General features: G+C 41.9%; 1 protein-coding gene across 1 annotated transcript; it reads right to left on the minus strand.

The window, feature by feature from the left end:
- Positions 1–21,910: 21,910 nt before the first annotated feature.
- gfi1ab (growth factor independent 1A transcription repressor b) lies at positions 21,911–24,360 on the minus strand (the record flags this gene model as incomplete). Its single annotated transcript, XM_083767392.1, has 6 exons — positions 21,911–22,089; positions 22,308–22,473; positions 22,588–22,725; positions 22,914–23,314; positions 23,566–23,754; positions 24,249–24,360. The coding sequence occupies 6 exons, from the start codon at positions 24,358–24,360 to the stop codon at positions 21,911–21,913; spliced, it is 1,185 nt and encodes a 394-aa protein (XP_083623518.1).
- Between the last annotated feature and the right edge of the window lie 158 nt (positions 24,361–24,518).

Consider the following 24,518-nt stretch of genomic DNA (forward strand, 5'->3'; position numbering starts at 1 on the left):
CAGAAAAAAGATGTAGTGCCCTGAAAGCAGGGCACAAAAGCACTCCGGGCAAAGATTGTGGTACCCTGTAAGCACTGAGAGTGCACAAAAGCAACCAGGGCAATGAAGTATTTGTGTAGGGGTTAAGTGGTTGTGTTGTTTTCACTGAGGAGACTTGCAATGCAGCTGGAGTTCTTACTTCTGGGACACTAATATGTCTCCACATCATCCATACAGTGTGACCAGACCAGACTATAACTGTGTTTTTGCCATTGTGATGTAGGCCTTGCTACTGTATAGCATTACCTGGTTTTTCTCATCCTGAATGATTTCTAGTAGTTGTGCACTGCCGTCATGAGCTAGACAGGTTGTTATGAAATTATGGAATAGCTTTTCGTCCTCTGGCTTCAAACCCCCCTCTGGATTATCACTCTAAGTAAAAGAAACAGGATACACAATATGAGTGTTAATTTAACTCAAAGAATTCATTTAACACTGGTGATTTTACTGTGTAGAATTGTTATGAGCAGTAATTTAGCATGATGTTTTGTTGAAAATACAACAGGCTTTAAAATGTCCCATTGATTTCATGCTAATATACCAAATCAAAGTCGTAACATCTCATAATCAGTTTAGTTACAAAATATTATAGCATAAATGTGTTCCAAAATAATTTCCTTGTAAATGTAGAGACAAACATAAGACAGTTAAACTTGCAGTCAGTGTATAACATTACAGTACATTAACAATTAACTTTCAGGTTTGGTTATATAAGGCATTATAAGTGATAGACATAAGCTGTTATAATGCCATTATAGTATCATAATACTGTCATAATAAATACAGATATGAAAGGTAAAATGCTAGTTACCTGGTTTCTAATGTTACATTTGACAAATTGCTCGTCATTTTAAACTTGTCACAAACTTCAGATTTATCTTTTGGTTTTAAATATAGTTACCAGTAATTTAGCATCTTTATTGTACACTGATTAAAGCCACGTGAACGAGGTCTGTTAACGTGATGACTTACCCATCTCAGAATGACATCATTCACTTGATGCAGAGACATCATTAGTCTCCTCTGGTTCTTTCTATAAGAAGTGTTAAGTGTGTGGTCAATTTCAGCAGAATTTCAGTCCCAAGACCTAAATACACACAAAGAAATAAAACAGCCCCCGTGCCAGCCAGTAACCTGCCAAATGTATAAAGATATTGTAAAGTCCCCAGGGAGAAGTGTGCTCACCATAAACCTCTTATCTCCCTTTGTGCTTGAGGCGTAATAGGATTAAACCAGGGCACTTCTATGGGTCATGTAGAACTGTCTGGAGTGTTCTAGCTCAATACCCACACCCAAAATACAGTAGAAACATACATTGGATTAACCCCCAAAGTAGATATCCATTACACAAGAGGTAATTTAAAAAGCTTAAAATGTTTATGTATACCTGTTTTTGAGGGGCACTTTATTCAGCTATTAGTGTAGATTGTCGTCTTACACAAACATTAAATTCCCATTGACAATGAATGGGAGAATTAAGTCATATGTGTCTGAGCAAATCGGTATTTTTGTCCTACACAAATTGTCAAATTCCCATTGACAATGAATGGACAATTTTACGTCTTGCTTTTCTGAGCAAATCGGCATAGTGTCTATTTTACGTCATGATGACGTATGATGATAAGAGTGCCCCTCACTTCACTCGGGTGTGAGTTTTTTAACTGTCTTTAATGTCTCTCTGGATATATTGCAGTGGAGGAACCAACTCAAAAATGGAAAATTCTACTGTGGCCTACATATAATTTTATCTTCTAGTAAATTGGGGAAAATAAGGTTCTCTTCTCCCAAAGGATCCTGTGGTAGATCACTGCTATTATAAAGGTTGTTATAATGGACTCACTTTACATGTAAACAGATTGTTCGATCCATAGGCCTACAGTACATCATACAGTCACCATGCCAGCTGAGCATCCCTGTCTTAATAATCAAATGGAGAAGCATGTCAAACACACACACGCACAAAATGTAGGGATTAGGAATGCCCGTCCATGATTGCCCAATGTCACTACATTAGTCATCTATGTAATGACAAAAGACTTCAAAGGGACGCTCCATCCTTTCTCCCCAATGAACTTGGTGTGTGTGTGTGTGTGTGTGTGTGTGTGTGTGTGTGTGTGTGTGTGTGTGTGTGTGTGTGTGTGTGTGTGTGTGTGTGCGTGTGTGCGTGCGTGCGTGCGTGCGTGCGTGCGTGCGTGCGTGCGTGCGTGTAATATAATAAAGTACAATCACTGACTTCCTGCCCCAGCTAGACAGCCTGGGTAAAGGACCAGCTCAAGCCCTGATTTGAGATGAATGGGATGAGGAGAGTGTTTGAACGGTAGGATTTAGCCAGCATCTGCTGGTTAGGTTTGTTCTCTTTATTACAGCGCGATGAAAGCCTTAAACAAAAAAGCCACAAAGCAAATACAGATACACAGACTGGCGCTCACAATATGTTTGTCCCTGATGTGTTTTCTTTTGTTTCTTTTTTTTAATTGCTGGGTGATGAGTTTGAGTTTTGACAGCGGGACCTGGGTGTAGAGTTCATGAAGGTATATGTCATATGGGATCAATGCTTGTATTGTTTATGCCCCATTTTCAATTATGAAGTACCAATGTAGGATTCGCAGGCTACAGATCACAGGCCAAATCATCATGAAGAGTTCATAAATTTAAAAACTTTAATGTTATTATCCGTAAGTAACTGATTATCAAAGGGTATGAGACTGGGGTTCCACATTTTTGTTGTTGGGACCAAATTAGGACCAAAAATAATATTATATTAAATTCATAGTTATTAAGGTTATTTATTTGCCATGAATAATTTCACAGCATCATATAGCCTTCTGTAACCCTGACACAGCCGTTCAAATTTGTTATTCTAGCATTGTGTGTATGGTCACAAAATAGGCAGTGAAAAAAAAGTGTGTTGTTTTTAAACAGAAAAACAAACCATTGGGATTGTAACAATTCATAAAAGCTCTCTTAGAATGGTATTGTAAATGCTTTTATTGTTGACCACCATGGAAAGCATTCAAATATTTATAGTTGTAGATCAAAATCTATCTACATTGTATGATGGACATGGCAGGACAAACTCGAAAAAGTGCTTCTTGGAGCACAGGTCTCCAGCAGGTCAGGAATGTTTGTTGTGGGTGTGCATTGTTTGGTATTGAGTGATCATCATAGAAGTAGCAGTTGCCAATAGACAATGTCTTACAGTAGCATAGAATATTAAAAAAACAGATCCATCTTGATCACATCTAAAGATTATCTGTACCGATTTGTGTGATATTTAGACTAATACCAGTAAGACGCCAGAGGGCGAGAAGCGAGGTCGCATGCACGCATCTGCCTCGTTGACGGCAGACTGCTGGGCGAGCGGTGGCGCTTTGGCATCAGATCAACATGGAATGAATTATGTACTGGCCATATAAGGAGCATGTCTTGAGTGTACAGGGTTTGATGAGGTCAGATCAACATATGGAATGTCAGAACAGGTCAGCTCCATACAGTATATGGAGATATTAAGGGTGGTAGCGGGGACATTCTCTTGAGTGTACAGGGTTTGATGAGGGCCCAGGTCGGGCCGGGCCTTAATTTTCTATACCCCTGAGCCAATGCTCACATAGGGGTACTATAAATACGGGGCTGCAATAGGACACTGCAGACTCTGGACTGGAGACAGGGCTGCAGGGGATGCTCTCGAGGTGACACCATAGGTGTCTACAAGCTCACAATGTGTCACATCGCGACACATTGTGACGATATAGAGCGTCGCAAGTCCCGCCCCCTTTCCAGGAAATAATTCCCCATTCATTTTCCCCATAGGCTTTTCAAAAAGTATTTATTTAAAGACATTTATACCGCGGACAAAGCCAACTCGCCTCGTGACAAATCATGATAATAAACACAATGTTTTGGGCAGTTCAAATAATTAGAAAGAAGAAGAAAAATGGCAGGGTATACAACACTTTTTGTTTTGTTTAGATAGTAGCCTACTAATTATTTGATTGGCCCAAAACATTGTGTTTATTGTCATGATTTGTCACGAGCCGAGTTGGCTTTGTCTGCGGTGTAAACGTCTTTAAATAAATACTTTTTGAAAAGTCTATGCATGGGGAATTATTTCCTGGGCCACTCGTCGCTCTGAAAGGGGGCGGGACTGCGACGCTCTATTCTATTGGCAAGCTTTTCCGAGATTCCTTGCGAAGCATAGCGGAAGCAAAGCGGAAGAACGGAAGGGGATGTTCGGTAGGCCAATCAGAGGCGCGACTCCTTCTTTTCCATTGAAACGGAACGGAAGATCCCGGAAAAGACACTTTACTTCCTCCTCTTGTTGCAGACAGGTCGCTCCAATGAACTGCAGCGACCAATGCATCTATTTTTTAAATATCTATGGGGGCGGGTGGATCCTATTGGTTCACCTATCTGATGTGACATCTCATGCTACTTAAAGCATAAGGAAAGTTTGACATTTTTGCCTTATATAGGATGTTAATGGTAGGGTCACATACAGGGCCAAATTAGCCATTGGGGCCGCGGTCCAGGGGTCCTTCAGGGAAACTGGACTGGGCGATACTGGGTTGATCTGTCCCTGGTCACATATAATCCCCTATAAAAACAAATGCTCAATTCTGACAGCAGGTCAGCAAGTGGATTCATAAATGTATATATAGACAATATTTTAGGCCAATAAAAAATAATTTCTCACTCCATAACCCTCCATAACCCGGAATACTATGCCAGATTTTCTAATGAGTTTCCCCAGGCTTTTGGCATCCAGGGAGTGTGTGTGCAGCGTTTGGCTGCGATCAAGCCAACTGTGCCAAAGATTAGCTACATGTTCACAGACGGACGGACGGACGGACGGACGGACGGACGGACGGACGGACGGATGGAGTGAAAAATGTGTGTTACATCTATAAAACTGTTATGTTCAGTGTTTTGCAGTGATCAGTGTCCAACTCAGGAGGGCACTGTTTTCATGATGATATAGCCTAGTCTGAGAGTGACTCCATGGTTAGTCTGCCTGTATATGATCAAACAGGCAGACAACATGAGTTAATACATTTTAATAAACATTTGATGTAAAGCGAGAGCTGCTCTTACAAGGAATGAAGCCTATAACCAGTGTTGGCAAAATATTACTTTAACACTAATATACTACTTATTACTTATTACTTTAAAAAAAAGTAATAAAGTTACACTACTTGTTCTTACACTACTCCCTGAGAAAAGTAACTAGTTACTTATTACTTTACTTATTACTTTTTTCTATCGCCCCCAGTAATTGCATATTTTGTCCCCAAAAGTCTTACTTTGCATTTTCAACATTAGCAGTCCCCCCTCCCCTATTCTGCAGTGTTTATTTAACTCATGATGATGGATCCATTTGTACACATAGATTAGAAGTAGATTTCGACATGGAATATAGCTTCTTCCGTATGCACAACTTGCAGCGGACAATAATGTTCATCTCGTCTTGATCACGGACATACTAAAAATAATGCGAATACTAAGTATTGAACGTTATAACGCTTTGTTGTGCCGGTGTTTCTGTCTCCTCCACCTCCTCCATTGTTAGTTTATTTACATCTCTTCTCTCTAACAGTGCAGTCTAACGAGTTACACACACTAGTTTAGGTTGTTGTTCCGTGTTCCGGACGGTTTAAGGCCCGCCCTTCTGCATCCGATACTTCACACATACGTACCGACGAGTGTGCATCGTTTCCGTATCCGCTCTAGAGTCTAGATCTAGAGCGGATCAGCAGTCTGCAAAGCAACTTGACTTCAACCCAGTCTACCATTATAAATAAACACTCAAACCCACAGTTCCACCAAGGCTCGTGAAAATAGTAATAATATTACTTTTGAAAAAAAGTAAATGTAATATTATTACTCAAAATGTGAAAGTAACTAGTTAAGTTACATATTACTGGAAAAAAGTAATAATATTACTGAAAGTAGTATATTACTTAAGTTACTTGCCAATTGTTGTGTCTGTCTTGTAAGAGCAGTAGTGTGGAATTTTGTTTGTGTGTCTGTGTGTGTGTGTGTGTGTGTGTGTGTGCGCGCGAGTGCGTGCGTGTGTGTGTCAAACTAAACTGCCTTTTGACTTATTTTTGAAAGAACTGCTTTTTGACTTGTTTTAGGCTGAACCAAAGTTTGCATATTTAAAAAAGGCACTTATATACAAGACATGATACGTAGCTTGCGGAGTTAGTTCAGTCAGATATACTCGAGGGGTTTCATGCTATACATACATATACTCAAGTGGTTAATATATGCTGCATTACTATGTGGGTGTATTCAATGTGTGCAAGACCTTCATGTCATTCGCTGAAGTGGCAGTCAGCTGACCAATTGGGTGGGGTATTTAAGCTCACCTAATTTCGCCAAATTCCAATACCCAAAATCTCGGCCACTCGGCTCTAGACTGCATGCATTCTTCCTGCCTTCCTTCTGCATATGGTTCCTGGTTGTTGTTATGTGATGTTTGCTCCCACCGCCACCCCAGCACCACCGGTGGGCTCTGTTATTTCTGTTCCCCATGTTTTTTTTTATTGTATACCGGTATCTATCTCCCTGCTCTATAATGTTTAATGATGGTGTTTAATTGTGCCGACCAGGGAGAAAAATGTAGCAGAGCCGAAAACCAATGTAAAATAGTGAGTTATCTGACTGAAATGTTAATTATGTGCATAGGTATAAAAAACAAAACAACCACACAGTTTGAATGACATCCAATTATGAAATCTAATTAAGGCTATATAGTATCTTAGAGTGCTCTGGTTAAATTAATGTTGCCTGAATTATGTACTGTATCAGGTCAACTAAAGTTTCCATTTCCATGGAATCCTTGATTCATATATTGAGTATAGTCATTTGACAGAGGTAGTGTATAATGGCAAATTTATGCTCCCCATATGGTGGTGTCTTGTACTGGCAAATAGCAGATCTACAAGCTCATAACGCACTGCATCCATAATGGACATGTTGATTGGCTATTTTCAGTGCACAACACTGTCCTCCGATGTAGTATAAATCAGACTTAACAACATTTATAGCTTATTATACATTTACCTTGTCCAATCATGGCTGCTCTGCTTCAGGCAAGCAGGGAGCGGTCTGTCGCTCACAGGCATATCTCAGGTCACCGCTATCGCATGTCCATTTATATTTAATTTGCTGGACTACAAGAAAACAATTGTGTAACCCCATCCCCTCATGGATTCACGTCTCTTTAGTTGGTGCTTCAAGGTGTGTGGAGGCTGCACTGTGGTCAAACAGGAACCCAAAATATGAGTTAAAACTCTTATTAGAAGAAGCATAGATTTTAAATAAAGAAGAACAAATGTCTTCATATTCTTTCTTTGTCAGAAATGGATTTGAATTTGTGATTTATTTTAGATGTATATAGCTTAGATTTAATGATTGATATCCTATTAATTAACTGGACTCAATTATAGCCTACAAATAAAATAATATTTTGTGGAAAGAGTGTGTGAGGAATATCTTGATGCTGAATCTTATGTGCTAGTATACTGTACAATATTAACGTATGTAGCAGTTTCAGAACTATATGAAGCCTGCATGTTTTTCTCCCATATTTCCTTGGTGACCACATAGGCTTTTAGAGATCATAATGTTCTGTATCTACCCAGTCGGGGCCTCCCGGAGGGCCTTCAAAGAGTGCCACTGCAACCTCCTGTCTGCCAAAACCCTCTCTGGGCCCCTCCTGTGCTTGTCAAGAAAAAGCGCCGTGTTTAGGGCCTCTCCCACTGGTCCCAGTTCATTCTGAGTTGGACTGATGCATTTGATTTCAAACAAGGATATTTTTCATCCAGATTCTGATTGCTGCCTTTGCTCTCTGACCCTCAAGAATTCTGCAGCAAGTGAGTGCAGGATTACAGTTTTCCTCCAGCACTGGTTGAAAGATGCAGATGTCAGCATTGTCAGAGTGATGCGTGTGTTTGTTCTGTGGGATTTGTTCAGTGCAAAGTTGCTGGTGTGGATGTTAGGAGTAGAACAAAATTTCAAAGGAGGAAGAAATACTCCAAGTGAGCTAAAAGCTAATGGAGTGGCTGTTCTCACAATCGAGAATATTTGTAAAAGCTTTACTCCCTGTAGCAAACAATTGACGGGAGGGGCTCTGACTGAGGGTGGGGTCTGAGTGTGTTTGGCGAATATGTATGTGTACTCCGTCACCTGGATGTTTCACATCTATCAACATGGGGTAAAGGCTCTTCAGATCTGCCGGTGTAGCACGAGTAGAAAGCTCCCAACGTGAGACAAAGGGCCCGAGACCAGACACCACAGTCTGTCCTGCATCTGTCTGGTAGCGGAATGGGGTGGGAAGGGGGGGAAGTGTCCCTGCAAATCCATACCACCTTCGACCAGTACCGCCTATGCTGGAGCCTGCTCACCATTTTGTATGTTGCCATTTAATGACAATTACCAGTGTCAAGTTGTTCCCAATCAATACACACAGAGCGCACACGACACAGATAACGTCTGCAGGTCTGCTGTTTCTCCGGACTGTGGTGACTGACACCCTGTCTGACTCTGATCAATAAAGCACTGTGCGCTCATGGGCACTCTGCTGCCGTGCACACAGACCCAGTAAACACCCCCTCACCCTCCTGGCCAAGTCCGGCATGGCAACTCCCCAAGGTGGACTAATCGCAGATGTTTCATGTGAACTGGCTGTCAAAGCAATTTTGTCATCTCTCTCTCAAGCTGGTGTTTGGAGATGCTGACACACCGTGTTTGCGGTACCAATGTCTTGTTTGAAGTGATGGAGGCTTTTAAGCCTCTATTTTTTCTCAAAACTCCCTTTATCCGTTTACCTGTTCGCTCAAGTGTTAAGAATTGTGTTTCACCTGCCACACGCGCTCACCACTCCCTGCCAGGTCAACTGATCACCCCTGAATTGGAGATACGTTTATTCACTTGCCCAGGAATCATTTATTTGGCTACTGGTCAAAATGTTGTTTCTAGGGGAACTTATTTATTTTAGCCTAACCGAATCGATATAATAGGTTAGACGATTGTATCGTCCAATATATACAATACATACATACATACATACTGTACATAATCAATGCTTCCCAGAGGTGGCCTTATCAATGCATGTGCTGTGAATGCCCCATTCAGAGTGAAGGTACAGCTCTGAGTTTGAAGTGGACCAGATCAGATTCTCCTCATGTTCATGAATGTTTCAGAGGGTGCCAGAGGGGGACTGGGAGAGTCTCAGCCGCACTGCCTGGATCCATTTCCTTTTTAACCATGTCTCTGTCGTTTTGGACCAGACCTACACTCAAAGCCATGGAAACGTTGGCCTGCCTATGCCTCCGTGCAGAGATACGGGGAAAAGATAACAGTGGTACTGGGTTACCGTTCGGCTTTCGCCACACAGGCGCACTAGTTGATCAGCTGCATCCCATTTGAAATAATGTATATACCGTGTATACCGTGTGTATACCGTGTATATACTTGTTTGTTTTTGTTTTCAAACAAGCATAGAAATGCAACAAAAGGCCTGGGCCATGGCTCAGTGGTCCAGGCACCTTGGCTGGTAATCCAGTCTGGCAGTGTGCCGCGGGTTCGACTCCCAATCCCTCACTGCATGTCTTCCCCCCCATCTCTCTCCCCATTTCCTGTCAGCCTACTGTCCTCCATAAAATATATAAAATAAAGGCGAAAGTCACAAAGAAAAAAATGCAACAAAAGATGGTTCTGTACATTCATATACAAACTATCAATACTGATTGAAATACATATCAGTTCACACAGTAAACTAAGGATCAGTAAGCGTATTGTGAGCTCACAAACACAATCCACTCTTTCTCTCTCTGCGTGTCTGTCTCCCTGTGCTGTTCCTGCAGCCAGGCACCAGCAGAGACCTCTGGGGCTGGGGAAGCACTTCCCATCTCTTCTCTCCCCCGTATATGTGATCTCTATGCCGGCATTAGCCCGTTTTGATCCTGCTGCAGTCTGACACATGACCACATGGCCCCCTGAATGGGCATTAGCACAGGCTTCAACAAACCTTACATCTGTGCCTCCCAGCATCGCCACCGCTCAAATCACTCATTAAATCAGAACACAAAAAGTAACTTTACTTGAATGCCTCGGCATAAATATTTTATCGTGGCTGAGAATAAATCTTTGTCGTTTTGTTCTCTCTCCCCTGGCTGTGGCACCACTTATAAATCCTCCGCTGACTTGTGCATCTCTCTCTCTCTCTCTCTCTCCTATTTGGATACAAGTGCACGCTTGGCTTGGTCATTTGTGAAATGGATCTTATTAATTTTTCAGAGAGATTCATAGCTGCAATCAGGCTCGGTTCAGGGTAGGACTATCAGAAAGCAACATCTCTGCGTTCACTGGATTCACTCTCAAATCATGTGCCATTTGATAAGATAGGAAGGGCAAGGTTTTGACTTTTCCCAACAGATACAGTAAACTTAAATATTTGCTTGCACAGTAAAAGCCTGAGCCTCTAGTCAACGAGTCAATTTGTATGCTCTCAGAGTGTACACAATGTACAATCTGTGACCCTTAGACACCTGTAGACTTGCTTTATGCTTGGCTTGATTAAAGGAGCACTTTGACCATTTTCAACCTTATCTTCATGTACTGCAATTGTTCCTCATTAATGTTCATTATAAGACACATTTTCCATCTACTCACTCTGCGTCTCGTACCAATGACATCATCAAAGATGATTCCACGCAAATGGGAACTATACAGCCATTCTCTTCCTGTAAAGTTAGCATGCTGAAATAGAAGACAGCTTGCATTAATGGACATTTTTTATCTTGTTTTGAAATTATCTTCGAACCTACCCACCAATGCTGTCAATGGGGCATTGTCCAGCCCTTGTCAGAGAGACAGTGCGAGTAGACAGAAATGGTACTGTAATACAGTGTGTGGCCATAAGAATGTATTGCCCAGTTGTCTGTCAGAAGCTGAAACCTACAGTATAACTTATACATATTATTGGTGATCTAATTTATGTTCTGTTCTGGTGTCAGGAGTTTCCAGTCTTTCCAAACTTCCAGTCTTTCTAAAAAAGGAATCACACAGGAGATTAATGCATTGCTTCCAATTACCTAGACAGCTGCATTTATGGTAAATAATTTAAAGTTAGGAGGAAATGAGGAAGACAAAGTGGACTAATTAATTTAACATTGGTGTGGTAATACAATAAACAAGGGTTTGTGGGTGATCCTGCTAACATTACATTCCTGATATCATCCCTTTCAGGTCTGACAAAGTGTCTAACTAACTCATGTAAAACCATGTTGTCAGGAGTTTCAGCTCCTCTCTAAAAGGCTTTAAGCTCTATAGTTCTTGTCACTGTGATGCTCTCACGATTTTCCTTTTCTTATGTCATCTCTGCCCCCAAAAGAGAATCCATTGCTATCAAGCCTTTTAACAAAGGTAGATCCTTTTAATGTCACTCTCGGGATTTCACTTGTTATCAGACACAATCATAGATAAATGCAACATGGCAGGTGGGTACTGTAACAGCAGGAAGAAAAGCCCCCCCCCCCCACACACACACACACACACACACACACACACATTTACAGTACAGTGCAGTATAAGGTACAGAATATGAGCATGTCTTACACACAAAAGAACCCTGTGCAAAGATACAGTGCACGGGCTGCACATGGAGGAATCTGTGTCATAGCTGCACGGGCCCTAACTGAGCATTAGAACACCCTCTTTGTTCCTGAGTGACAGCTCACATCCAAATTGTCTAGTGATATGTAATGCTAAATGAACCGGGTAAACATGTCTTTAAATGAGAAGACGACCTCTTACAACCCCCAATCCCTTCTAACCCCGGCTCTCCCTTTCATCAGACTGGCAGGCTTCCCCTCCCCTGAACACACGCTGTTCAGGGTCCCCCCCAAGACCCTCGGAGCACAGCACGGCTAATGGAAAGCTTTCAAGGCGGCCGGAGGAAGAAAAAAAAAAAGACGGCTCTCATTTGGCCACTACCGTTCTGTGTGTGTGTGTGTGTGTGTGTGTGTGTGTGTGTGTGTGTGTCACTGTGCGCGTGCGTGCGTGTGTCTGTGTGTGTGTCATTGTGTGTGTGCGTGTGTCACTGTGTGTGTGTGTGTGTGTGTGTGTGTGTGTGTGTGTGTGTGGTCGTTACTGAGGGTTCAACCTGGGCTAAGAAAAAACAAAAAGACTTCATGGGCGTAATAACACACTTACACACGCAAACACCTCAGTCCCTCCACAGCTCCTCTGGAGTGAGAGATAGTCTGCTGGTAGCCAAGGGACATGCCATAATAAAGTGCCCTGAAGCCAACAAGGGCCTTCCTTGGAACAAAAGAAAATATTTTGACATTTTGTGTCCAAAATAGGGACACCAGGTTGAAAGCGTTTAACCCACAATGGTAACTTTGACAATAAATAACAGTACAGTACATGTATTGAGATGATCTATCTATCTCTATCTCAAGCACGTTTCAAGTTGATTTTCATAACATACTGAAAGGAATGGAATCCAGTGTCTCAATAAACAAAAAAACTAAAATTAGAAGGAAAGAAAAACGACTGCAAAACCTCCAGCACTTCCCCATAAAATAAATTACGTGTTGGAGTTACCAAGACTTGGGGGGACGATGATATACGATTCTGTCCCTATTTGGTACAGACATCGCTAAGTCGACTTCACAACACTCTGAACGGTGCATGACTTGCTCGATTTAGCTCTCAAGTCACCTTCAGGCGGAGCGCCTCCGTTGGAGAAACCGAGTGCACCTTTTTCAATCTGTCTGGTTTTCCAATCGTACTGTGACACCATTGTTAGATAATTAGAAACTCTGCAGCCGCAATTACACACTCAGGTCATTAGATAAGAATGAATTGGTTAATAAGAATGAAATTCATTGTGTCTCTGAAACAGTGTTCAAAGAAGTTGAATGTTATTTAATACTGCAGTTTTTATTAGAAACCTAGTATTATTTTAGTTTATGTTACAGTTAGATGTTGGATTGTTTGTGCCTGCAAGTACATGAATGTCACCCTTTTGTCCGCTATTCTTTTGCTATTTTCCCTTGCTCCAGTTCATGTAAAAAAAATCATTTAAATATTTGCCAGAGGTTGAAGAGTAAAGCATGTGTCTGTGTCTATTGTAAGTTAGTGAGTGTTGCTGAATTCTGTGACAGGAGGTCAGAATGTGGGAAGGCATTGCAGACTCCCCATTGGCTTAAAGGACAGTCAATGAGGAGAAAGTCACAAAAACAATCACAAAAAAGCATCTGAAAATAGACCATACGCTGGTAAAATTAAACCTATGCTTTGAAAAATGCTCGGCAGTAATGTCAAGTATACCGTGAATCATATGAGCTAAACATGACAGACCACAGCATAGTCTTTTAAAACATACTACTATAACGCTAGTGCCCTTTTTAATGCTGTGTAAAACTATTAACTACATGAGCGTGAGTGTAAGATGTGCACTGCAGCTATGTGAGAGCATCCAGGAGTTGACCAGGACCCTCTGGTACCTTCAGAAACAAGCGTGTCAGCCTGACAGGGCCTACTCTCCCACACAGCGTGTTCAGCCTGTCAGCTGCCTGCCTCGCCTGTATCTCTTGTTATTATTTTTCTCTCATTCTCTTTCCTTTTCTTTCCAGGATCATGAATAATTTGTGTCTATGCCTTGCTGCTTGATGACAGCTGTGCAGTTGGCTTGCAGTCTATTTTTCAGATCAGGTGAATAATGAATAAGCCCTCGCAAACAAAAGAGCTGCGTCCTGCGTGAGCCCTGCCTCTCTCTCTCTGTGTCTGTCTGCCCCACCACATGGCATGTCAACCTGTGGGGGAGGGGCCAGGTGTGGAGGAAAGTTTATCAGTCACTCTATATCTTTATCGCTCTCCATTTCTCTTTCTCCCTCACTCTTCTCTGTGCAGCCTCCTACTTTGTTATTTCCATCACTGATTGCTGATCACGGCAGATTTGTTTCCCAGCTTGCTGAGGAGCCTATCCTGCAGCCCCCAGTTCATATCTCTGTAGGCCTACAAACTTGTTCAACTTGAGCAAAATGTGCTGATCAGTGCGTGACAGTGAATACCACGCTATTATTACAGTATACACTGTGGCAATCAAAACGCCTCAGGCCATAATCACAATAGTTCTCTCTTTGTGAGGTTTTTCTCACCATGCAGCGCACTGTGTATTCAATTCCATTTAAATTCAATTGTATTAATGTCAAATCACAACAAGTTGTCTCAAGACACTTAACATATAGAACAGAAAACCGACAGAGATCGCAGTTTGTACTTGGCATTGACCAGACATTGGTGTTGCTGAACACAGTAACAACCACCAGTGGCTTGCATGTGTGTGTGATATTTCTTTTTCATACATGTTGCAGTTTCAGTCGCTTAAGTGTGACAGTTGTGAATCAGTTCCTCTTGACACGTGGTCTGTGTAAAGTTGCCTGAACGGCCAAGGCTCCAAGAACAGTCAGAACATGTAGGTTAAGAGTTTTTATATTCCCCAAACTCCTCCACCAACCTCCAGACAGTTTTCTTCAGTGCAGTTCAAAATGACACACTGGACAGAAATAGACCAATGAAATAAATACTTAGGCATACACAACTGAACAAGACCAAATAGGATGAGAACTCTCTTCAGGTTAAACCTTGGTCACACAAGGCCCTGTAGCTCTCCCTCAGGACTGTTACCCATGTTAAAGCCCACAACCAACTGCCAAGTCTGTCCCTGCAGCCTCCCTTAAATAGGAGTGGATCCTACCACCGGACAGAATCAATTAACAACCTTCCTTCTCAATAACTACTTATAAATAAATACTTCCATAAATAATCAATTGTATAAAAGTAACCTAAACATACTAAAGATGTGTTACAGTTAAACAAATATAAATAAGCATGAAAACTCAATGACCATTACTCAAAGCATAAGAAGAACACCCCTCCCCTGCACAGCACTTGGCCCCTTCCTAATCAAGGGAAATGCCACCAGCAGTGCAGGAGAGACAATTAGCAAACCATCAGTTTAAAACATTAGTCCTTTGTCCGGTTGTTTTTAGGATTGATTTTAAAATTATTTTACTTGTCTATAAAGCTCTCAATGGTCTCGCACCGACGTACCTCCGTGACTGCCTACCTAGATATGTCCCTAACCGCCCCCTCAGGTCCTCCAATGCTGGCCTACTTGAAGTGCCTAAAAGAATGTGCACAAAAAAATATGGTGAGGCAGATTTTTGCTTCTACGGCCCAACAGCATGGAATAAACTTCCATTCGGGCTCAGACACGCACCCTCTGTAGACATTTTTAAATCTCAACTCAAGACTCACCTTTTCACTCTTGCTTTTAGTTGAGTTTTACTATGCACGTTCCTACCCTGCCCTGACTGATTTGCTGCATGTGGTGTTTTTATTTGTTTTTATTTATTTTATGTTCTTATATTCAATTTTGTTCTTTGCCATTGTTCTATCATTTTAACTACTTGTGTTTTATTGTATTATATTTATATTTTTATTTTTTTGTCCTGCCCTGTGAAGCACTTTGAGCTGCATTTATGTATGAAAGGTGCTATACAAATAAAGTTTATTATTATTATTATCATGTTATAGAGAGCAGTTTATGTATATGTATATATATAGGGCACGGGTTGCCCCATGACAGTCTGTTTTTAAAAAGGGGTTTCTTTCTTTCTTTCTGCTAGTTATTACTGGCAAATGAGACTATAGCTATAGCATATAACGTTTGGAGATGCACAGAATTTCAACCAAAAACTATATGTCTGTAAAATCAAAATGATCTTTTATAACTGATAACTTGAGATTAATAATGAAGCATCCAAAACCACTAACCAGGACACCTAACTTTATAATTGCACAACTCAAACCACTGTGTCAAGAAATATTAATTCAACTGTGCGTGCGTATGTGCGTGGCGTGCGCGTGTGGTGTATTAACCTGTTCATGTCTGCTTCAGGCCCAAGAAGCATACCTACTGTAGATTTGAGCCTCAGACTGCAGTGCTCTGATTACTTAAGCACTCAAATGATTGAGCCGTATTCTATTCATATTTGATATGCCTGGGGGCAGTGGGGTAAAGCTTTAAAAACCCACCCATGTCCCGGGAGGAAATCTGGTCATCCTAATGGCTCATTTGAAAACTCAAAGCGTCTCTCAGAGATTTGGTTAGAAGAGCTTCTTTCACAGAGCACCATATAGCATTAGAGAGACCAAAGGTGACAGGAAATAACTTTATACCGTTTAACCACTTTCACACTGGCATCCTTATTTTGGGCATGTCATTATTGGCCAAGATTTTAAAAAGATATATTCAATCTCACAATGTGTCAAGATGAAATTCCTTCTAGCTTGTAGCTATTTTGAAGATTTTTAAATTGGATTTAATTGGTTAAGAAGGTTGTTAATTTTGTAATAACAGGGGCAACATGCACTTTTCAGTTTTTCTGGTATAAGGTCCAAGCCCGAAAGGCCTATGGACCCTTATTGTCTCCACCAGGCCGAAGGCATGGGGGGAGAGTATGTTTTGCACTCCGTCCGTCCGTCCGTGTGTGTGTCCGTCCGTGTGTCCGTCCGTGTGTCCGTGAGCAGCTAATCTCGGCCACCGTTAACCCGGTCGATGCCAAATTTTGCACACACACTCCCTGGATGCCAACGATGAACCTCTGCCCCAAACTTTCCAGAACGGCCTGTTATAGCGCCACCAGGAGGCCGCTTTGTGCAAAACAAGTTTTTGCACAGTACACCTACAGATTTTGTCCAAACATCACGCAAATTGGTACACAGTCTCTCTAGAGCCATTCAACGAAACGGGTCTTTCAGATTTCTCACACTCCATCCTGATTGGTTAAGATTGGCTTCCAAAGTTCACAGGAGTGCTCAGTTTCAAACAAAATGCTGCAAATCATGAACACATCGCGTGATTTCCGTGAAATTGTGCACCCACATTCCCACTAGGCCGAGGACGAAATGCCACATGAACAATTTCAACTCAGCCTCAAGGTGGCGCTATAACTGGCCGAAAAGTGTTTTTACCTCTAACTGCACGGATCTGTGGATAACTTTGTATGCCAACTCCCTAGAGGCCAAGGAAAAACCTTTGTCTGGAATTTTTCACATCTGCTCTTTATAGCGCCACCAGGAGGCCGACATATGTAAAACACATTTTCTATTATTACTCCTTTTTATATTTATAATTTTATCCAAATTTCACGCAAATCGGTACACATGATCTCCATAGTCAAGTGATCAAGACAGGTTTGTTTGATTTCTCATATTCCATCCTGATTGGCCACGATTGGCTCCTACAGTTTTCAGGAGTAGCCCGCTTTGTACAAATCGCCACAACTCCTCAACGCAGCGTCCCATTGCGATGAAACTGTGCACGCATATTCCCACTAGGCTGAGGAAGAATCCTGGTGGAGACCTTTTTCTAGTTGTATTTGTAAGGGTCTATAGAAGCTCGCGCGAGTACATGAACCACATGACCGGGCTGTTTTCTGCCCCCTCAATATCGCAACTATTCTATTAGATGGCTCTGGCCTGCCCTACATACATTATTATATAACATAAATGTTCAAATTAGAAACATTTAGGCTACTCCGCTCACCCATCTTCATCCTTGATTAAATGAGCATGCTTTCTTTGCTGTAGCGTGCTCAGCTGGGCTTTAAAATATTCAGTGTTTCACAGGCCTGGATGTTACGATTTGGGTGTAAAATGGTTCACATGACGCTCGTATGTCATGTTTCAGGGCTAGCGTTAAAACTGAGGCATGTGACTTGTATGTCATGTTTCAGGGGTAGGGGTAAAACTGAGGCATGTGACTAGTATGTCATGTTTCAGGGCTAGGGGTAAAACTGAGGCATGTGACTCTTATGTCATGTTTCAGGGCTAGGGGTAAAACTGAGGCATGTGACTAGTATGTCATGTTTCAGGGCTAGGGGTAAAACTGAAGCATGCCGCATTAATCCTTGTGACTCCATCAGTGAAGAGATTTCAGTCGACTCATTGTTGAAGCATAGGATTCACTGATTGCTGGATGTCATTCAACATAGCATGGCATTTTAAAAACATAAAAAACAGTAATTAACAAGATAGCCTGGCAGTGGTTTTCAATAAAGTGAGGTTCGGGCGTTCGGGGATCCGCAGGAGTCCTTGAGGGGGACACCTTCTTCTTCTTCTTATGGGTTTACGGCAGACTGGATGCCTTTTCAGCACATTGCTGCCCTCCACAGTTCGGGAATATTTACTAGACATAGGGATGGACATATAGGAACATTGTTGTTTCTTGGAGTATGGCTGCAGTCGCTGCACCACTCAAAAAATCACACCCATGTCAAGTGAGTGGTGCAACTCCGTGTGGGGGTCCCCAGGGGGGGGGGGGGGGGGGGGGAGTTCCCGGAAGTTCCAGATACACAGGACCAGGGGTGCCGTGGTGGTCCCCTGGGAACGCCGGGTCGAATCCGGCGAGCCGCCCCACGTCCGAAACGGTTGAGAAATGACAGAGTTACCGCGTGGGGGTCCCTCTACTGTATTGTACTAATGTCATGTATACTGGCACACCCGAAATCATCATATATACAGTTATGTGCGTGTGTGTTTGTGTTAGTTTGCGCACAGGTGGTGAAAAACAGCCATACCATGCTGTTTTCGTGCTCATACCCACCCAGGCAAGGCAGGCAGGCAGGCAGGCAGGCAGGCAGGCAGGCAGGCAGGCAGGCAGGCAGGCACATAGCTCCGTAAGGGTAGGAGCACCACTCAAAAAGGGCAGGGTAGGCCTACAACACTTTTTAAAAACATTGTGTTCATGAGTTGTCAGTGTCACCATCACAGATTCCCAGTTGGCTCCGAGGCTGAAACGTCTATTGGAAAAAATGAATGGGACATTCTCTTCCGGGCCGCTCGTCGTCATGAAAGGGGGCGGGACTGCGATTTGCGACGCTCCTTGAGGGTCTGTGTGGCATAGCCTTCCTTATGAATGAATGCCTTTATTGCAGACTGCAGGGTCAATGCTCCATAGAAAAACATACAAATCACAAAATACAATATATACATTACAAACAATTTAAAAAAAAGTCCAAGTAGACAGGCATTCGTGACAGTTATAAATAAAGGCAATAGGCAAATAATAGGCAATATAGGCAAATAAAGGAATGTCTTTTCTATAAGGCTAGGAGTATAGTGCAACTTTTGACAGGGTTATTTAAACTGACGATGATGCTATTCACAGACACATAAGGCACACATGAATCTATGCATTAAGTTCCGGAGAAAAGCTTGAAAAATATTGACTCTTGCAACCACAAACGTTTCACTCAGTCAGTCGCCTTTTGAGTAAAGTTCTCATGGCATTATTATACGCTAATTAAGTTTCTGAGTGGGCAGGGGACCATGACTTGAAAAAGTTTGTTTTTTAGTTCTGAGGGTTTTTTTGCCTGCATTATATGGCCATTGTCATTCATGTTGTTCATTCTCATTCAATAGCCTGCACGCTAAATATCATAACTGAAGTTGTGGACATTGAAGTGATGCACATCGAGCGTCGGAGATGAACAGGCACTGCAGTTACGCAACTTTTGGGAAATCGAATCCCTTGGAATCCACATGAAAGAAATGCATTCTGAGAAGGAAGACATGGCATCCCAAGCATATATCCACGGCCTCCTAAGCCGTGCATATCCACGGCTTCCCAAGCAGTGCATGCCTATTCCCACTATACGTTGTCCAGGACTCCGGACTATAGCCTATATAATATTATGCTTAAAGGACCACTTCACCACTTCACTTATGTTCATATAATTGGTCTAGTCGTCTCGACTCCGAGTCCCTGCACTAATGTTCATGAGTCATGACAAAATACCTCAATTATTTGTCTGTGTCTCATGGGAGGGCTGCATAGGCGTTTAGGCAGATTTTTTTTTAAACAAGATTTTTTGTAAAACATATTTGGATTTTTATTATCGTGAGAATGATGGCTTCCATTATTGCATTGCAACTTTTCAAGAATAAAAAACCTGCCCGGCTGCCCACAGCCCTTGAGACACAGGCCGAGTAGAAAAAGGTTAGGTTGAAAAGTGGTGAAGTGGTCCTTTAAGTTTGACAGCTGGCCTGACGTCTATTTCTATATAGGCGAAATAAACCAATTCAAAGCAAAGCCGAGTTTTAAAAACAACATTTGGTTAACGGTTAATCTTCCCAGGCTGTGTTTATGGTTCAAACAAATGATGGTCAAAACAAACACCCCAAGCCTCTGGCTATATGAAGCACACGACACGGCTTTCATTGCAAGACGCGAAAGGGTTGCGAAAACACCCTGCGGAGCAATGATTTGTCATTTGCCTGCCCTTTTAAGATTAGGCCTGGCCACTTCATCGCACGACGGCTGTCGTTTGCAGACAATTAAGCGATGACACGTCGTGACTCGTGAGCTTATGCTTATAGATAACTTCTTATCTTGTCGGCACTCGGCAGGCGACACCGCTGTAGGCTATACTGGCATCAGGCTGACAGTTACAACAAGGCTATAGCCTTGTTATTAGTAGAGATAGCGCTTTATGTGATGTAGCCTAATAAAGAAACGTTTATGCGTGGCTTTAGCACATGGCTGTGAATGATGAATAATAGAAGCCTGCTCTCACTTGAGACCCATGAGGAGTCTTCCCGTGACACCTGACTTCTCCTGCAGTGGTCTGCTCCTCGTAGATTTCCAGTAAAATGCCCAAAGGCAAAATTACTTTAAGAGCTATTACATATATGTAGGATATACTCCCATGGCCGGAGACTCAACTTAAATCAATTCAGAGCCGAGGCCACTCATCAATTATTTGAAAATTATTAACCACAAAAAGCGAAAAATAAACCTACATTTAGGCCTATAGGCTATAGTCTATTTAATATAAGTCAAATACTAATTGGATGGTCCTGGTTTGTATTATTTTTTGTTCTTGGGCTATCTTTTTCTTTCAGTAACAATCACTGTTTTTAAAATCCACATCAGTGTTCACTTTTTATTTAGTTTCTGTTGTGTATGCACGTGCTGTGTTGTTTGTAAATATACAGTAGGCCTGCCGCCTATAATATAGCCCAAAGCCTATATGGAGAAGTTTACAGTAAGTGTAATAAAGGTGTTACTGTGTCTGTTATCTTGTTTTTGAATTATTTTGACTATACTCGCTATATATAGCTGCTTCATTTTTAAGGTTCAGTAGGCCTCATTGTGTGAGGGTTCTTATTGTCTGGAGATTCTTCTTAATCGGGATAAGAAATTATACATCTATACATTTACTTCAAAACATTTATTGCATTTTCAATTCAAACGACCACAGGACGTATAGGCATAATACATAAATAAATAAATAAAATATAATTACATTACATCATTAAATATCATACATTTGTAAATGACAGCATGTGCGTAACGACCAAAATGTGCAAAAGAGAAAAGCATTTCAGAATAGCATTTCAGAAAATATCCTTATGTTTATTAAATCACACAGTCCTGTGCAGACTGTTTTGCCAGCATTTCTCGACTGAAAACAAAATGTCATTCTTTGGAGAGGCGCAGATTTTTTCTTGGTGCATGGTTATGTTGTCGATCCGGTTATGGTGTGTCAATATTTTGGGTTTAGCAGGGATATACCCACCCATATTCAGCCCGGCCTACAGCAAAATGTCATTATAGGCTACTCAATCAGCATATGAGCATAACAAACTAATTTGCGGTAGCCTATAGCCTTGTATAAAACAGGCTGGTCATTTGAATTCCATACAGTTTATAATCTGGTTATCTGTGGCGTCCATATAGCATCTATAATAGTGTTGCCGAGAGTTTAATTGTATTTGGGGCAGTTCATTTCAGTCCATGCTGCGTTTCCTTGTGTCTTCTCAAATCCACCTTTCGTTGAAATCCTTTGCCACAGAGGTCACAGCCGAAAGGTTTGAAGCCCGTATGTTTGCGACTGTGCGTTATGAGATTGGAGCTCTGGCTGAACGCTTTTCCGCACACCTGGCATTTATGAGGCTTCTCACCTGCACAGAAAAAAACGTGAAATTAATTCAACTTCTTCTCAGGAATAAGATTTAGACTCTCGTAGATGTAAAAATACATCTACAGTCTAAATCTTATGGACAATTACGCACATGGCGAAATGTGCAATTACGCACAGGTTGTGTATATGTCCACCTAATAAATAACGTCCAGGGATGATCCTTTTCTCCCTTTAGCATTCCGGTGCTGATTAACTCACCTGTGTGGATGAACGTGTGTTTTTTCATGTCTGATTTCTGATGAAACCTCTTCCCACAGTACTGGCACGGGTAAGGCCGCGTGTCCGAGTGGATGAGGAGGTGCGTGGACAGAGTAGATGACCTTTTAAAAGTTTTGCCGCATATTTTGCAGTCGAAACTTCTTTCCTGAAATTTGAATTGGAGAGGCCCGTTAATTGTGAATTAAAGTCGGTTATTGAAGGCTAAATTTACATTTATTGTGATGCATCGCCTCTATTTAATATGCATATAGGCCTATACCTGTGAGTGCACTGCTTTATGTTGTTCGAGGCTGACTGCGTGGCCAAACGTTTTGCCGCACATATCACACGCAAACGGCCTCGTCCCGCTGTGTGATCTGCGGACGTGAACCTCCAGTCCGTGGGGCGTAGAGAACACCTGCAGAGAAAATATTATTGAAACACTGAGTTGTTAACAAAAAGTTGTCTTTCTTAAATTTACACAGAAAAATCACATGCATGTGTGTGTTTATGTATCCATAAATATTTGTGTAACTCCAAGGGTAGCCTCAATGTTAAATTCACATAATAGGCTATATGATTTGTCCTTTTGAGTTGTTTCCTCACCTTACTGCACTTGATGCACTTGTAGGCGCCGGTGAGAATGAGCCGCGAGCAGAGCAGCTCGGACTGCGCCTTGATGTCATGGTGGGGTTTGTCTGTAAACAGCACGGGACTTCTGTCGAACAGATTAGCGGCGTGGTGCCTGTAATCGCTGTAATGCTCGTCTCCGAGTGCCCCTCTATCCGCGAAGCAGGCGCTGCTGGGGTCGCCGGTCCTGTCGCCATAGAACGCCTGCAGGGACGAAGGGCTCATCTCCAGATCCACGCTGTGATGGAACGAGTGCTGCTGGACTGCATGTCTCATGTCCGGACCAGGAGGGTAACGGTTCCATGCGTAAGGCCTGAAGGGAACCGTGAAGGGCTGCGTCTCATCCGCCAACGGTGACAGAGATTTCTCTGAATCAACTGTTTTGGGGAATACAAAATATAGACAGGTTGTTGTTGTTGTTGTTGTTGTTGCTGCAAACAATATTATACACAAATGTTTCAAAGTCCACCACATATATGACTATCAACTATGTAAACAAAACAACACATTTTACACGAATATATAGGCCTATACACATCATATTACGGGGATTTCTCATTTGTTATTTATCAATTTCTTGTTATAAACTATTAAGTTCGTTTAGCAGATGAATAGCAGATGACTGTACCGGGGGATGCAGAGGGAGATGGAGGCCGCCAAAAGTCCTCATAGTCCGGGGAACGACCACACACACTGCTGCCACAGCTCAACGGGGACTTGGAGGAGAAATCCCCCGTGTCGACCAGGTGTGAGTCGGGGGACAGCGCGTAGCCATCGAGCGTCAAAACATCACTGTCCTCTGGAAGCTTATCGCTGTCTAAAGAATGGATAAAAAAACAACAATGAGAAATTCATAACAATATTACATACAATATTATTAGCCCCACACTGTCGTGTAAATTTGTGATATCTATATCCTCAAATAAATAAAAACAAATGTAGGCTATTTTAGGCATGATGCTTCAATGAATGTTTCAATAAAATCTACTGTTGACATACTTCAAAACATGTTTGGTTGGATAATAACAGTGTGCGTAATATTTTTATAGGTCTCAAATTCCCAATCGTTAAATATTCTATAGGAGCATGAGTTATATGATTGATTGGACGCATAGATTTAAACGAACAATTCATATTTCATAACATTTTAAGCCATTTCAAATTGTATGGACCGCAAAATACACCTTAATGCAAAGCAAAAATACACCACATCAAAGTGTTGATAACTCAGAAAGTGTACAAAACCATTTAGTTCCTTCTCGCATTCGGAGTTAATGATTTTATTGTGCACATTTTAGGCTATTCACTTACCTGAACATATTTGAGCCAGGATGGTATCCAGTCGATTGTAGTCATCCTCCAAAGTTCGCGGCTGGTGGTAACTGTGTGCCTTTTTACTCTTAACCAAGAATGAACGAGGCATTTTTCTTAATTCGCTTGGCCCCCTCGTTCTGTGATGGTGATACAGCAGCAATCAGTGTACTATTCCCTCGGATTGACCTGGCTGCTGGTGTGTGTGCGTGTTGTTGTCAACCCTGCAAAGATTTGAACTAAAGACGTGTGGTCAAAATGATACAAGAG

This window comes from Protomyctophum parallelum (genome assembly GCF_964188405.1).
Source record: "Protomyctophum parallelum genome assembly, chromosome: 6".
Taxonomy (NCBI): domain Eukaryota; kingdom Metazoa; phylum Chordata; class Actinopteri; order Myctophiformes; family Myctophidae; genus Protomyctophum; species Protomyctophum parallelum.